Source organism: Ipomoea nil, unplaced genomic scaffold, assembly GCF_001879475.1.
Source record: "Ipomoea nil cultivar Tokyo-kokei standard unplaced genomic scaffold, Asagao_1.1 scaffold0268, whole genome shotgun sequence".
Classification (NCBI taxonomy): Eukaryota; Viridiplantae; Streptophyta; class Magnoliopsida; order Solanales; family Convolvulaceae; genus Ipomoea; species Ipomoea nil.
Window position 1 is genome coordinate 461,591 of NW_017616696.1, and position 15,519 is coordinate 477,109.

The 15,519-nt window shown below is 35.0% G+C and overlaps 1 protein-coding gene across 6 annotated transcripts; it reads right to left on the reverse strand.

Moving 5' to 3' along the window:
* Positions 1-2,958: 2,958 nt before the first annotated feature.
* On the reverse strand, positions 2,959-5,707 carry LOC109153874 (zinc finger A20 and AN1 domain-containing stress-associated protein 8-like). 6 transcript variants are annotated; one of them, XM_019301794.1, is made up of 4 exons: positions 5,617-5,707; positions 5,386-5,434; positions 3,942-4,019; positions 2,959-3,830 (listed from the first exon to the last, which is right to left on the reverse strand). In XM_019301794.1, the coding sequence occupies exon 4, from the start codon at positions 3,814-3,816 to the stop codon at positions 3,307-3,309; it is 510 nt and encodes a 169-aa protein (XP_019157339.1). In that variant the 5' UTR covers positions 3,817-3,830; positions 3,942-4,019; positions 5,386-5,434; positions 5,617-5,707; the 3' UTR covers positions 2,959-3,306. The 6 variants fall into 6 exon arrangements, with proteins under 6 accessions (XP_019157339.1, XP_019157317.1, XP_019157343.1 ...); XM_019301772.1 differs by lacking the exon at positions 3,942-4,019 and adding an exon at positions 4,934-4,941 and having other exon boundaries at positions 5,319-5,434; XM_019301798.1 differs by having other exon boundaries at positions 5,531-5,624.
* Between the last annotated feature and the right edge of the window lie 9,812 nt (positions 5,708-15,519).

Sequence of the window (15,519 nt, forward strand, 5' to 3'; positions counted from 1 at the left end):
CCCTTTTTTCTTTTTGAAAATAAAGAAGCTAATTCATTAATCATAGACTGAAATTGTCAAACATTCTTTATAGTCAACAATTATTGTTGAATGTTACAGAAAACGATTCGCAGACTGTTTCACAAATTTGAAGCTGAATTCTTTGGAGAGACTTACGCTTCTTTAATGATTTGGTCAAACGTACCCAAGACTCACACCAGTTGAATTGTCTTACACACCACCTAAATATATATTTCCATTCTTCTATCCATTGATAATATATCTATTGAGATAAACTGTATATCATAGTTCAGAGCTAGGAGTCTCTTTTTCATTAACAAGTCTTTTCCTTTTACTCCGTAATTTTTAATTTTTTTTCTTTTTCATTTCAAGCAAGTCTTTCTAAACTTTGAAATGCTTGCAATTCGTACTTTCGCACTTCTGGGACCCTTTTATTCACTTCTCTTATTTTTATAATATATTTGTTATTATTATATTATATTTTAAAGATGAGTTAACATTTTATTTTAAAAATGTAACGCGTTACAAATGTTATGATATAATGGAGGTGTTTGGTAAATAGTTGTTAATTAATTAGATTAGTGAGTTTGACTAGTTAATAATATAACTAATTGTAAAAAGAAAAGATGTTTGATAAATTAATTGTTAGCTAATTATATATAAAATGATTGATTGGATTAGTAAGTTTGACTAGTTGATGTCATTAGCTGATTGTAGAAAGACGTTTGATAAATTAGCTGTTAATTGATAACTGATTACATGCAAATGATTTTCTCAAAAAAGCTGCTTTGAATGGCTTTTTGAATAATTTTTTAGAGCAATAAGTTGTTTAAAAAAATAATTAATCAAACATTCATATTGATTATTTAACAAAGTCAAATAGCTAATAGTAATCAAACAAACTAAAATTGGCTAATAAGCTAACTATGTTACTCCCGATGTCCCTAATTGATTCTCTCATTTACTTTTTGCATGATTTTTAATACAGCATTACACATGTTACTAACTTTCCAATTTTGCCCCTCAAAAGTAAGTGTTATCTATACAAAACACAATTGTACTTACCTTTAGAAATTTGAAAAGTCAAAAAGGTAAATTGAGAAATGTAGAGTGATAATTATGTTCAATTTTGGAAAGATGACACTAATGTATAGTAATAGTTATGTTCAATTTTGGAAAGATGACACTATTTTGGGAGAAACTAAAAAAAAAAAAAAAAAAAAAAGAATAAGGTTCAAATTGGCCACTGAACGTAACCAAGGAAAATAAATTCATAAGTTCAAATTATTGAACATTTGGTTGTGCAACATATTTATGAAAATGTTGTAACCAAGGAATTTATTAGAACAAAAACATTTAATTTGTGGTGCACTGTCATTTAATAAATTCTTCAGTAATTAATAGTCTTTAGTTTCTTCAAAATTGGTCCTGGGCCATTTCAGTTGTAAGGCTCAAAACAATTTTGTGGGACATATAAGTAAGACTCATTATATTCAATTCATTTAAAATGAACATTGAAGTTATTTGGAAAGTTATGGTGTATGATTAAGATTCCAAATTTATGGACTTAGACGTTTGGTTTATTGTCTAAGTTATTGGAATGCTTCTTGGCTATTTTTGATGAGTGGGAGTGACAGACGTGTCAACTCCAAACTCTTAGCTGTTAGAGATAGTACTTAAAGTTAACTTATAAAGAAATCATGGAATATAGTTAGCATTATGCTAACATGAAGAGATCTCTACTTAAGGCATGCTTATAAAGTTTTAGAGATCATACAGTGTACTCTTTTGTACAATTTGGATGTGTTTTCTCTTTCAGTTGTGCACATAATGTATTTTGAGAGACATCCCTTAAGGTACCGAGAATAAATATAGGGTTTGTTCATAAAGGACCTAAGTTGGAGAATTAAAATGCATGTGACCATAATGGATACTACTCTGATTAAATAGAGGACATATCACTATGATTCGTGTGTTTTGTTCTTTGATGATGGTTGTGCTAGTACTTGCACCAAGTGAGAGAATGTAAGATTTTCCCTAATAATATATATTATATATTATATATTAGGGCCTTAATTAAGTGGTGCAAGTTGACTAGGCTTATTAAGTGGTCTGGTTGGACTTAATAACTAGTAGTTGTTAGTCAACCAAACTCTGTGCCTAATATAATCCTGGATTGATGGGATACAGGATGATTGATGTTAGCACATTCAATTACGGTACTCAAACTGCTCAGTAGACACCAATACACCATCTAGGGTTTTGAGTCAGGTCTGAGGCAAAACATGACTAACGGTCTACCGTTAAGAGGCAACATTACAAGAACATCAACTATGGCTAGAGATCTACATGGCTACGCTTCCGCTATCATACAAAATGCAATTCGACCACTAAAGTACTCATGTACCATGCTCACTGTTAGAGCTACCATACTATCAACATATTAAACATCTCCATATCTAGCAGCTTAGAGCACCAATATCAGTAGTTTTTATTTAGTTTTTGTCAGCCCAAAAACTAGAAATGGTTTTTTATTGATGTGGAAGTTGGTTTAAACCACCCATTCAACCATAACTAGTGTGGCCCCGCTAGCCTCAGGCATAGCTCAAGAGTGCAAATGTCAAATTAAGATAAGTCTCAACAACATAACAATTGAATATCTCTAATAAACCCTTGCTCCAATCACATGTTAAGATTTACCTCATTCAAAATACTCTAACTTGATTGCTAAAGAATTTCATTGGAAAGGAATTCCCATTCCTGCATACCAAACAGGGCATAACGGCCCTTGGTATCGAGATTCAAACTTTTTTTTTTGTCTGGGCCTCTACTAAGTTGAACAGTTGATTCTGGTCCCAGATTTAAAGAGGCATAAAAAAGTAGAAAGGTAACAGCTGATTACCAGATTGTAAGTTGAATTTAAGAGATTTGCTTTTGCAGAAACTAAATGCCAGGACATCATGTAGTAACTTGCAATTAAATAAAATTTGAATAGGACTGAGAAACTAAGTTTAAATATAATTCTCCTTATTGGCTTTAGGAGCTGCTACATTCAGAGAGAAATCACACTAGTGTCCGACAAACCAAAGCACAAAAAAACACAAGCACGGCAGATGGAACAGAACCATAACATAATACCTGGACTGCTTAACACGGGCATTGTATTCCTCAGATCCGCTTGATGCCATATCAACGCTTGCCTTCAGTCTCCCTTAATCTTTTATGCATCTCATAACATGGAGAAGACAACAAGGGTGGGTATGCAGTTTACAAAACCAAAAGAAATCATTGCGTTCTTGAAATCCTTTAGATTTTGTCTAGTTTTTCGGCCCTAACAACTGGGTTGGCTTTGGAAATCACATCCTGTGCTTCCTTGTGGTAATCAAAAGGACAGTCGTGTTTGTCAGAATAGCGATGCACTGCGCAGAAAAGATGCCCGCATCGACAGTTGAAGCCCGTTAGTCCAACGCGCTTCCTGCAAGTGTTGCATCTTTTCGGGCCTTCTTTCGCCTTCTCACCACCATTGTCACTCTCGGGCGGTGCACACGAGATTTGGGTTGGCACCACCGTGGACACAGCAGAGTCTTCCTCTGCACCCACAACGAAATGTACAGCCTTCCCGCTGGAGCTGGAACCCCCATTTACGATGTTCTCGATAGACGTAGCAGCAAGTTTTGCCTGCTCTTGCTTCAACATCGTGTCTTTGTAGCACTTGGAACACATATTCATTGTAGCTTCCGTTCCAAAGAACCCACAATTATTGACGCAAAGGATTGGGGCTTGAGGAGCTTGGCAGCCAGCATCATTTTGCTCCATGACATCAAATTTTCCTACAAAATAATTGACAATGCATATCAGCATATGATTGACAAAGCAGGGTATATCTAGCATCTACCAAAATGATCTTACGTATAAGGTGGTTTAACTATATAGTGGTATACCGGGGTTAAAAAAAGAGTCCCCTACTCCAACTGGGTATATATCACAAAATTTAATGTAGCTGGATAGAACATACAACTCTTCACAAACCAAGATGGGAAACATGGATATTCTCAACAAACAGATAAATAGAAGAAATAGGTTGTGGGCATGCAAGCTTCTGCAAGGGTAATATGTTTCAATATAATACATTCATACCAATAATTCAATCACCAACATGTGAAGAACCAACCATCCATATGTTTCAAAAATAAATTACTGTAATGTTTACCATCTCCACAACACGAGAAAATCTTTGAATGTCCAGAACAACATAAGAATAACCCATGCCTATTATTTGCTCAACATGTACCAAAACGATAAAATCTTTTAATTTTGTATTTATCATGAAAACATACAAGAAGCTTACCTCTGTGGACTCACATGTAAAAAACTATTAATGCTTATCATCACCAAGACATGATATAAACATAAAATTTCCAGTATTATATACCAACAGTTCTTATACATTACAGACTACAGAGTATTTGCTACTCATGCTAACCCTTCTTTTTAATATTTTCCACCTCCAAACATAACCTGCAAGCTATATCTTTCTTCACAATCTTGATCTATCAATAGCAAAAACCTCTCCATGATAACATAATATCAGAATTTATAAGCCCTGTTTTGTACTAAATTTCACGCCTAATATCAAAAGCTAGTAATCCAATTAGGACAACTATCATACTAAATTCCTTTTAGCTTGGTCAAAGAATTCTCAGGTAAAAAAAGATGAATGAAACAAAAAGCTAATATGGAATTCATGCATATCCTTAACAGCTTAGAGAATAACATCAATGGGTAACTCTCTTTCACCAATCACCACCTATGAAAACTATAAATAATTAACACTCTTTCACCACCAAATTCTACATAAAAAATCTCAATTTGCCATTTAAAACCCAAAGACATTATTCAAAAGAAAATGAAAAGCCTCATCTTCTTTACTCACCCAGCCAAGATGGCAAGACATCCACACTTGTAACCACAAAGTCACGAGTTCGCATCCTTGCCCTCTTGGTTTGAGGGGATCAGTTATGTGTAACCTAAGCTGGTTTAGGTCCTTGTGGTGGGGTTTACCTACACCCGAAAGGGTTGTGGGTTCCAAAAAAAAAAAGAAAAAAAAAAGAGCATTCACTCATTTATGAAACGAAATATGTACAAGTACACATATGATCATGTTGGAACATCTAAATATAAAATTTGACCAACATGCTGTGTATAATACACACACTACATAATGAAATACAAAACAAAAGAACACTACCCACACACACATGATTATATGAAGCAGAAAGCATTTTCCTTTGATTACAAAAAAATAGAAAATAAAACAATTAAATCCTCGTAAAGAAGTTCATCTCTAAACAACCCTACTTAAAACGAGCAAAACAGCAAACTGACCTGTTCGCCAACGAGATCAAACAAAATCCCTTTCCGAAGTTCTCACTTCCTATCATTCAAAAAGGCAAGAAAGAAAACAAAGTTATAAGTATACTCAGCGGCCTAAACAACCTTATTCAAAATTCACACAACAAACTAGCAAAACCTGAGAGAAAAAATCGAAACACAAATCAAAAAACCAAATTAACATCAAGAGAAAACAAATTAGATAGCTCGATCAAGAGACTTAACCCTAGGAGCGAACAGGAAGTGCGAAAAGCGGAGGAGCTTTGGAGCGTTGGAGGTATAGAAGAAGCAGGAGTGCGAGTTCAGAAATCTATATATCTTTGGCAGAAAGATATTTTAAGGTAGCGAAAGCTTGTTGGCATGGAGTCATACGTGTCCGTGTCTGGTTGGACAGCCTCACCCGATAGCCAATGAAAAGAGCGGGTGCGTGATGTGTCGGTGGACCTCGGTGTATCGGATTTTGACAGGCTGGATTTTTTTTTTCTTTTTTTGCTTTTGTATTATTCTAGTTGGCTTTTAGTTTTTGTTCAACACTTTATAACGGTGCTAAGTGCTAATCCTTTTCTTCTTTTTCCAAACTACATAAAGACTTTTGTCACTTGTTTTCTTTTTTCTTCCTTTGTTTTTCTTCTTTAACAATTCCATGTGGGCACAAGCCCAATAAAAACCAAAGAAAAATAATGAAAATACTTTTTGATGTCAAACATTAAAATTAATTAAATATTATATTTAATTTTTTTTTTGTATGATTACAATCCAATCTATCAATTACAATAAAATTTAGCAAATGTGAAAACTATCGTATTTGGTTTGAGGGAATTGCAATTCAACCAAATTACAATTTCCTCAGTTTAATGAATTGTAATTCATACACCCCCCATATGAATTGCAATTCACTGTGGAAAGGAAAAGAAGAAAGGAAAAAAAAAACTTTTTGCCCTTGATTATTATTATTACACAAGGACATTATAGTCTTTATATCATTTCTTCCCTTCTCATTCTCAATAATTCAATTCCTCCCTACATGTAATTTTAATTCCTGTTTTAATCCCACTTTACTTTTCTCACTAAATTGCAATTCTTTTTTCCCATAATTCCCTCTTCCCAACCAAATGGCATGTAATACATGCTCAACATGATTATGGTAACAATGATGCCATCAAACCACAAGAAACTTGATATATTTAAATACTTAGGGTATGTTTGGAAACCATGAAAATGATTTTTTGAAAATATTTTTTGGAAAATGAGTCATTCTCCAAAAAACATTTTCATTTCTCGTGTTTGGTTGCGTTCCAAATAACTGTCTTTGTGTGTTTGGTTTATTTTATGGAAAATAAGCAGAATTGTATAATTAAAATTTTAATTGTTGTTAACTAAAAAGATTTGACAACAATTATGTTTTGCCCAGCTATTTATTTTTCAAATAACAAAAAAAAAAAAAAAAAAAAAACATTGGTTTCTACTGGTTTCCGTCGAAAACCAGTAGAAACTAGATTGGTTTCTGCCAGAACTAGTAACTAGTCTAGTTTCTACTGGTTTCCGACGAAATCAGTTTGGTTTGTACTGGTTTCCGGCAGAAACGGAAACCAATCTGGTTTCGTCGAAAACCAGTCAAGGTAGAAAGCGGAGGATGGCGAAAGAAAGCCGAGGAAGCATCTCGAAAGAAAGCTGAGGAAGCATTCTCGAAAGAAAGCCAAGAAAGCATTCTCGGAAGAAGCCAGGAAGAAGAAGTAGTTGGATTCGGAAAATGACTTCTCCAAAAAAAAAAAATGGGAAGTCATTTTCCATAAAAACCAAGTTATTTTCCCTTTGACCGGAAATCATTTTCTTTTGACTTCAATTTTCCATCCTCTCACAAACACTAGAAACTCGGAAAATAATTTACAGAAATCATTTTCCGGAGTTCCAAACACACCATTAATTGCAATTGCATTTGATTTTTTTGTGTAAACCACCAGGTGATCCAGATCTTTCTTTATCTGTTTAACGGTCCAGGTCCACTCGACTAATCCCCATTCACTCCAAGAGGTTGGGAGCTTGCCCGGGCATTTGATTGAACATTTAAGTAATCACAATACCCTAAATAGATAGTACTTTTATTCCCTAAAACTTATACTATCACTAAAAATATTTTTAAAATTAAGAGGGAATGAGAGTTTTTGTTATCTAATTATGTATGTTTTTTAGTCATTTTTTAAGCATTACGCTATTGGAATGGTATACTGATTTTTTTTTTTTAAATGAAAATGTATTCACGATTATTTTGTTATTATATCTAAAAACATAATAAATCTCAATCAAAGTTATATCTCCCATTTATGTCCATGTTTTTAATGCTAATCATTTTGTACATTATGCTTTTAGAGTTGTAATATATAAATTCTTAGACAAAAATACACATACCGTTATAACTTCCGTTATCTTTTTCATTATTGTTACCATGTATTAGAGTGAGAAGAATGTAAATTGATTCACTGGAAAAGCACAGTACAATGCATGGTTTAAATAAGGAGGATCCTAACAGTTCTGAACCAAAACTACAGGAGAAAAATAATAGCAGACTAGACTATATCAAATAGACTAAATCAAATAGAATAAATATAATAAAACACATGTGGCTGATAGGCCTTAATACGCAAACGCAAGATGGAGGAACCATCGGTTACACCAATCTTGGACCTGAACTGTTGAAAAAGAGCTCGACCCAATGGTTTAGTTAACATATCCGCAACTTGCTCACAGGCGGGGACATGACAAACAGATAGGAGCCCTTTAGCCGCTATATCATGCACAAAGAAATAATATAAAGCAAGATGTTTCATTCTCAAGTGAAAAACTGAGTTTTTACAAACGTATGTCGCCCCAAGGTTGTCACACAGCAGCAACGGCGGTTCAGATAAGACTGTGAACAAAGAAAATTGAATATATATTTAGAAATTCAAAATTATGGGTTACATTGAGTATCAAATGCGGTGTGGGTCCAAGTCTCTGGATGGCCCTCTGATTCTTCAATTTGATGCCTTGAACACTCCACCATTGAAGGGCCTCCGGGTTTCAAGTGGCTTGATCTTCAAAGAAGGGCTTGTATATATAGCTTGTTCTTCTTGAAGGGCCTCCGGGTTCAAATGACTTGATCTTCAATGGAGGTTTGGATCATAGGCATAGGCATGATCATTAAGGATGAGGAACTTCTACTTTTAGTATCACATATTTATGTGATCTTGAATAATATTTTTCTAGATGTTTATATCACTTTTCCTAGGATGTGTGTGATTACATAGAAATGAAAGCTCCTATTTATAGCTGTAGGATAGAAGAGTTTTGATATGTTCAAACTCTTTTGATATTATCTAATTAAACAAATTAGATAATATCAATATCATCCAAAATATTTTAAATATATTCAAATATACTAATATTGATAAATAATCAATATTTATCAAAATTTAAGTGTCTACAAAGACAACACCGGCTCCTCGTAGAAGACTCTGAACCCAAACAAGCTCAACAGCAACGTGTGCTAAGTCCCAATATTCTGCCTCCGTAGAAGACCGAGACATCGTCTTTTATCGTGCGAACTTCCAAGATATAACATTATTCCCAAGATAAACAACATAATCAGTTGTAGACCGCCTTTTCTCTCGTAAGTTACCCCAATCTGAATTAGAAAAAGCACACAGGCACAAAGGTGCATCAAATTTTAACAACAGACCATGGTGGGTCGTACCTTTTAAGTACCTTAGAATACGCTTTGCCCCTTGCCAATGTCCTGCAGCTGGCGCATGCATGAATTGTGCTAATTTATTAACAGCATATGCTATGTCTGGCCGAGTAACAAGAAGGTATTGTAGTAACCCAATCAACCTGCGGTAATTAGTGGCATCAACCACCTTACTGTAATCATCACACAACACCCCATCGACTGCCATAGGAGTGGACATTGGTTTTGCGCCCTCCATGCTGAACCGAGTAAGAATGTCAACCAAATAGTTCCCCTTGTGATAAGAAAACACCAAGAGGAGTGGAGATCACCTCAACACCTAAGAAATAGTGTAGAGGACCTAGGTCTTTCAACGAGAATTTGACAGCCAAAGTTAATACAAAGTCGTCCAGGAATCCGATATTATTCCCCCTGAGAATAATATTGTCAACATATACCATAAAATATGCCAAAACCTCATTGGAGTTATAAACGAATAGGGAAATATCCGCCCGAGAACAAGTGAAGCCTGTCGAAATAAAAAAATTTGAAAGTTCTAAATACCAGGCACGAGGTGCCTGCTTCATGCCATACAACGCCTTACGGAGTTTACAAATAGAAGAAGGGTATTGTGCATCCCGATACCCCGGTGGTTGTTCCATATAAGCATCCTCGTACAGAGTTCCATGAAGAAATGCGTTGTTAGTATCCAATTGCCGAAGAGACCACCTGCGAAAAAAATAATCTCGCATGAGTTAGGCTCTGATACCATATTAGAGTGAGAATAATGTAAATTGATTCACTGGAAAAGCACAGTACAACGCATGGAACAGTTATGAACCAAAACTACAGGAGAGAAATAATAACAGATTAGACTAAATCAAGTAGACTAAATCAAATAGAATAAATATAATAAAACACATGTGGCTGCTATGCCTTAATACCATGCACATGGATCCACCATATATTTTATTATATTCTTTAATGATAATAATATTTGTGGACATTATATATTGGATTATTATAATAAATAAATTTGATTTCATATAGATTTTAATTAGTAGGGATTTGTTAGTTATTTTAAAAGATATAAATATTGGGCATATGTTTTTGCGCATCGCACATAGAAATGACTAGTCTTATTAATAAGGGAAAATGGTCAAATAAGTCCTTGAACTTTATTCGAAAGTGCAATTAGGCTCCTGAACTTTAAAAAAGTGCAATTAAATACTCAAACTTATCATTTTAGTGCATCTAAACCCAATAACCGGTAATTCACCTAAAATAACCGTTCATCAAGATTCCGATGACAATTCCAACGATAAAAAATTCTGGTGACCATTTGAATTAAAAATAAAAATAAAAATTCAGCAACCGTGACCGACTATCTTCTTCACTGGAGAAGACAACTAGATCTGGTCGTCTTCTCCACTAGAGAATGCGACCAGACGATCGTCTTCTCTAATGCAGAAGGCGGCCAAACGATCGTATTTTTCTCCCGACCAGACCAGTCGTCTTCTCCATAAGAGAAGACGACCATCTAGTCGCCTCTTTATCCAGTGGAAAAACGTCCAGATCTCCAATGGAGAAGACGACCAGACTGATGGTCTCCTTCTCCACCGTCTAAACCCATGACTTCTAAGTTCTAACATTGCAACACACGCCCCAACCCATCGAACCGCTCTATGTTTTGTGTATGAAGCCGTGACAGCTTGTATTTATCCCGATTTGTGCGTTGGCAGCATATTAGCAAGCCCATGGTCGACCAGCGCGAGGCTCACTGGTTTCCCGCTTCCATGGTGTGGCCGGTGGGGCTGGTACGCCCCAAGCGCGACAACGGCGCCCCACAGGGGGGGGTGGGGGGCGCATAGTGTTGAAGGTATGTACCGATGTACATACATGGCCATGGGTAGAAACTGGTGCAGACGTAGGGGCATAGCACGGACACGTAGATGCATAACATGATGGCATGGAGGGAGTCATGAATGGCCCTTGTCGCTTGACGGGTTGACCCACCGGATTCCCCGGGCTACAACAACGGGGGTCAAGCAACCCAACAACGCTCTCATCGGTGGAGCCATGGAGGTAACCTTGCGTGAGGGTGTATGGCGTAAGGAGGTAAGGGGCATGACATGGACATGTGGAGGGTGGATAAAGAAGAAAAGTCATGGCCATGCACTTGTCAAGGCATGAATGGTTCTTCTACAGTATAAAAAGGGAGTGCCCTGCCTTCTTTAGGACATCACAGTCTGAGCACCACAAGCCTACTAGTTTGGTGGTCTTTTGTCTTCTCCTTCAATTTGCACATCACTATTCAATTCCTAGCACCAACATTATTGTGTTTAACCCGTTAATTGGGTTATCGCTTGTTATAAGTTGTTATACCATGGACTAGGGTCCACCTTGCAAGGTGGACCCTGGTCCTAAATTGTGTATTTCTAGTATTGGAATTGTGAAATTTCTAGAATATAAATTATGTTTCTAAGTTTTGAGAATTTGTGAATACAATATAGGATCATCACAAATTGCTAATTTTTAAAAGGTAAATTGTGTATCATTGGGATTTGTACATATTCTTTTGGGCCTAGTGCCCCGAGCAATAATACTACTATTTTTCTACCCCGTTTTGTACTTTCATATCCGATTTATGGTGGACCCTGACAAAACCATCATATATATATATATATATATATATATATATATATATATATATATATATATATATATATATATATATATATATATATATATATATATATATATATATATACTAGTTTTTTTACGCGTATTGCGCGATTGAGATAATGCCCAATATTTTTTTTTAAATAAGTACTTTAAAGTATATCAAGGTAATATTATATTGGAATTGTTCATGTGATAATTGAATGTTGAATTTTCATATTTAAATATATAATTCTAAGTTTACAAATGTAAGATAATATAGTCAAGATTGATTATAATTGTCAATAAAATAATTGTATAGGCATGGTTGAAATCAAATACGGGACATAAGAGAGAGCAAATACAAATTAGGGCATAAAATATTAAATATATACTAATAATGAAGAGCTAACTTCTGGTTGCCAAACAAGGATATGATATTGCGAGGTAGTTTCCAACCTCAATTTATTGTGTAATTTGAATACTCTTTTTGTTAATAATCGCCCAAGTAGTTAATATGATTGGCTTAATTTTTTTTAAAACTATTATTATTATTATTATTATTATTATTATTATTATTATTATTATTATTATTATTATTATTATTATTAAATATATGTATACCCTTAGGTAACATTCAAAAAAATGTATACCCTTAGGTCATTTTACATGTTAATCTAAACAGTTAATTTTTTTAAATATCTTTTTAACCACCGTTGATATAATTCGCTGGTCAAATCCGCTAATATAATCCACTAACACTAATTGCTAACTGCTGATTGTCAAACAAGGATATTGCAAGGTAGTTCTCACTTCAATTTGTTGTGTGATTTGAATACTCTCTTGTCAACAAATCTCTCAAGTAGTTAATATGATTGGCTTTATTAATTATATTTTTTAATTTTTTCATGGTATTAATAAATATTTTGTATTATAACTTTGATATTAAATTATAAAATAGTGCACAAAAAAAGATAATAGACAATGTAGTGAATATAATCAATTGATGAATTTGAATGTAAAGAATTTTTACATTGGAGAAATATAATGACAATATAACTAATAAAATTATTTCCCTTAATTAATTTATTGATAATGAATAATTTTTTTTAAAATAAAGACATTGTAGGGACAATGTAGCGAATATAATCAATTGATGAATTTGAATGTAAAGAATTTTTATATTGGAGAAAAATAAATACAATATAACTAATAAAATTATTTCTCTTATTTAATTGATTGATAATGAATAATTTTTTTTGAATAAAGAGATTGTAGACACATAATTCTAAATTAAAGAAATGCATATGTATTATTTTTTGTTGTAGCTACTAAATTTTTATTTTATTTAATAAGAGTAAAATAGAGTACTAATTATGCCAACTTTGATTTGGATGGGGTTCGAACCTAAGACCTTTCTTATTGAAATCAATGAGTAAGTTAACAGTGAACTAACAGAAATTAACGGAAAATATAATATTTAACGGAAAAGTTAACGGATAATCATATTCATTAAGGATAAATCAGGAAATCTTAAGAAAAAATTAAAATCTGATCAATCTGAGCCATTCATTTGATTAAAAAATTTGACCGCCATTTTTTCTACCCATTATAGGCCTAACTCTCTTGGGCTCTTATTAGTATAGTAGATATATAGGGAAGGGATCAGGTGCATTTGTGACTTCCCGTGCGGTTGTGCGGTGGATTAATGTGCGTGAGGTTTATACTTAATGTGCGTGAGATTTGTACTCAATGTGCCTGAGATTTGTACTTAATGTGCGTCAGGTTAATATGCGTGAGTTTTGTACTTAATGTGCTGAGTATTGTGTTTAATGTGCGTGAGATTTGTGCTTAATGTGCGTGAGTATATCAGAATTACGAGCTCAAAAGGAAGTAGAACAGAAACTCACGCACATTAACGCCCAAGCTTCTTATTACTTCTTCCTTCAATTTGGCCATGGATTTTGGATTATCAGCTACCTTCAGTGCAGTTGAATGTTTATATAGATGATGCACACACAGTAAAATTTGCACAGCAGCTAAGTGTGGATTTATGTTGTATTATTCCCATAATTCTTAACCACCATAGCCCGCCTCCGCATCATCATCATCAGGGAGGAGGCAATGGCTACTGGGGATGGGGAAGAAGCTGACATCAATATTTTATGCTGCATTTTACACATTCACGCACATTAAGTACAAATCTCTGACACATTAAACACAACACTCACGTACATTGAGTACAAATCTCACGCACATTAATCCACCGCACATCCGCACGGGAAGCATTCATCGGCACGGAAACCTTTCACTATATATATATATATATATATATATATATATATATATATATATATATATATATATATATATATATATATATATATATATATATATATATATATATATATATATATATATATATATATATACGAGAAAGATATACCAATATATATCAACCAGAAATTGGAACTAATAATCCTCAGATTATAAGTCCAATCCAACGTATATATCAAAAGAGGGAGAATGGATTTTTGCTTAAAAGCATAATCCAACAACAAGAAAGAAGGAGAAGGAAGAAAGGAATGTACAAGTTAGGCAAGGTGTCTTTCTTTCATTAAAACCTTATTTGCCACCTCCCAAAAGTGCTAGGAGCGTTGTGGCCTAGGTTTCCCAGGATAAAACGTACAACGGTTCGACATTTGAGCACCCAAACGAGCGAACCCGGCGAACTAGAGCACGGGCAAAACACAGTAGCAAGAAAGAAGAAGTAGGAGCAAAGTTTTTGAGAAGGAAAAAAAAAACTTATCTTTGTGTGTTGTGTACTCTCGTGTTCTTCCCTCACTTGTTGTAAATCACTTGCTCCTACTACCTCTTCTTATATAGGAATTGGAGTACTAAATAGCATTTAGTAGGCATTCATGGCACGTTGGTAACATCTGAAACAGCTGGTCATTAGTGCAGGTTTAATTCAAAATTCAAAATGAATTAATACAGAGATTAAATCCTGTAACGGATGAATTAAATCTCCACTGTCCAGAAACAGCTCTGGTAGACCGAAGTACTGTTCAGCCGCAGCGCACGAGAGCAACTCTCGTGCTGCATGCTCTCGGCCAGGTCGCAGCGCAGCAACTCTCGTGTTGCTTGGTCTCGGCCAGCGCACACGAGAGCACCTCTCGTGCTGCTTGTTCTCTGTTCGACCAGCGCACGAGAGAGCAATGCTCGTGTTGCTCTCTGTTCGGCCTAATGCTCTCGAGCCAGGTCGAACCCAGGCTTTCAAGTGGCTTAGAGTTTGGAAAACTGATACCGAAAGTTGGCATAACTCAGCCCGCAAGGCCAGCCAATTTACGGACGACATTCGTGCTCGCAGGTGCCGGCGCACACGAGCTCGGGCTTGAATCAAGCCTTTTCGATCTCGTGTCTATGTTTTTGTCTTTTCTTTGGGTTGTTCCGGTAAGTGCATATACACTTTTACGCTTAGGCCGTTGGATAGACCGGTATCGAACACCCCCCCCCCCACACTCGTTTAGTTTTCAGCGTAATACCTAATAGACAAAATAAACTGTGGACATGGCTTTGGTTTTTTTTTTTTTTTTTGGGGTTGTAACAGTTAGTGCATAAACACCTTTATGTCTGTGCATCTTCCTGGTTATTTCGAATCGTTATAAACTGAGCTACTTCGGCAGCGTAAAGGGACACCTGCCTGTGCGTACGCCGTCCTACCTAATAGGGAAGGTAGGAGGTGTCCGTGTTTTTGTCTTTTC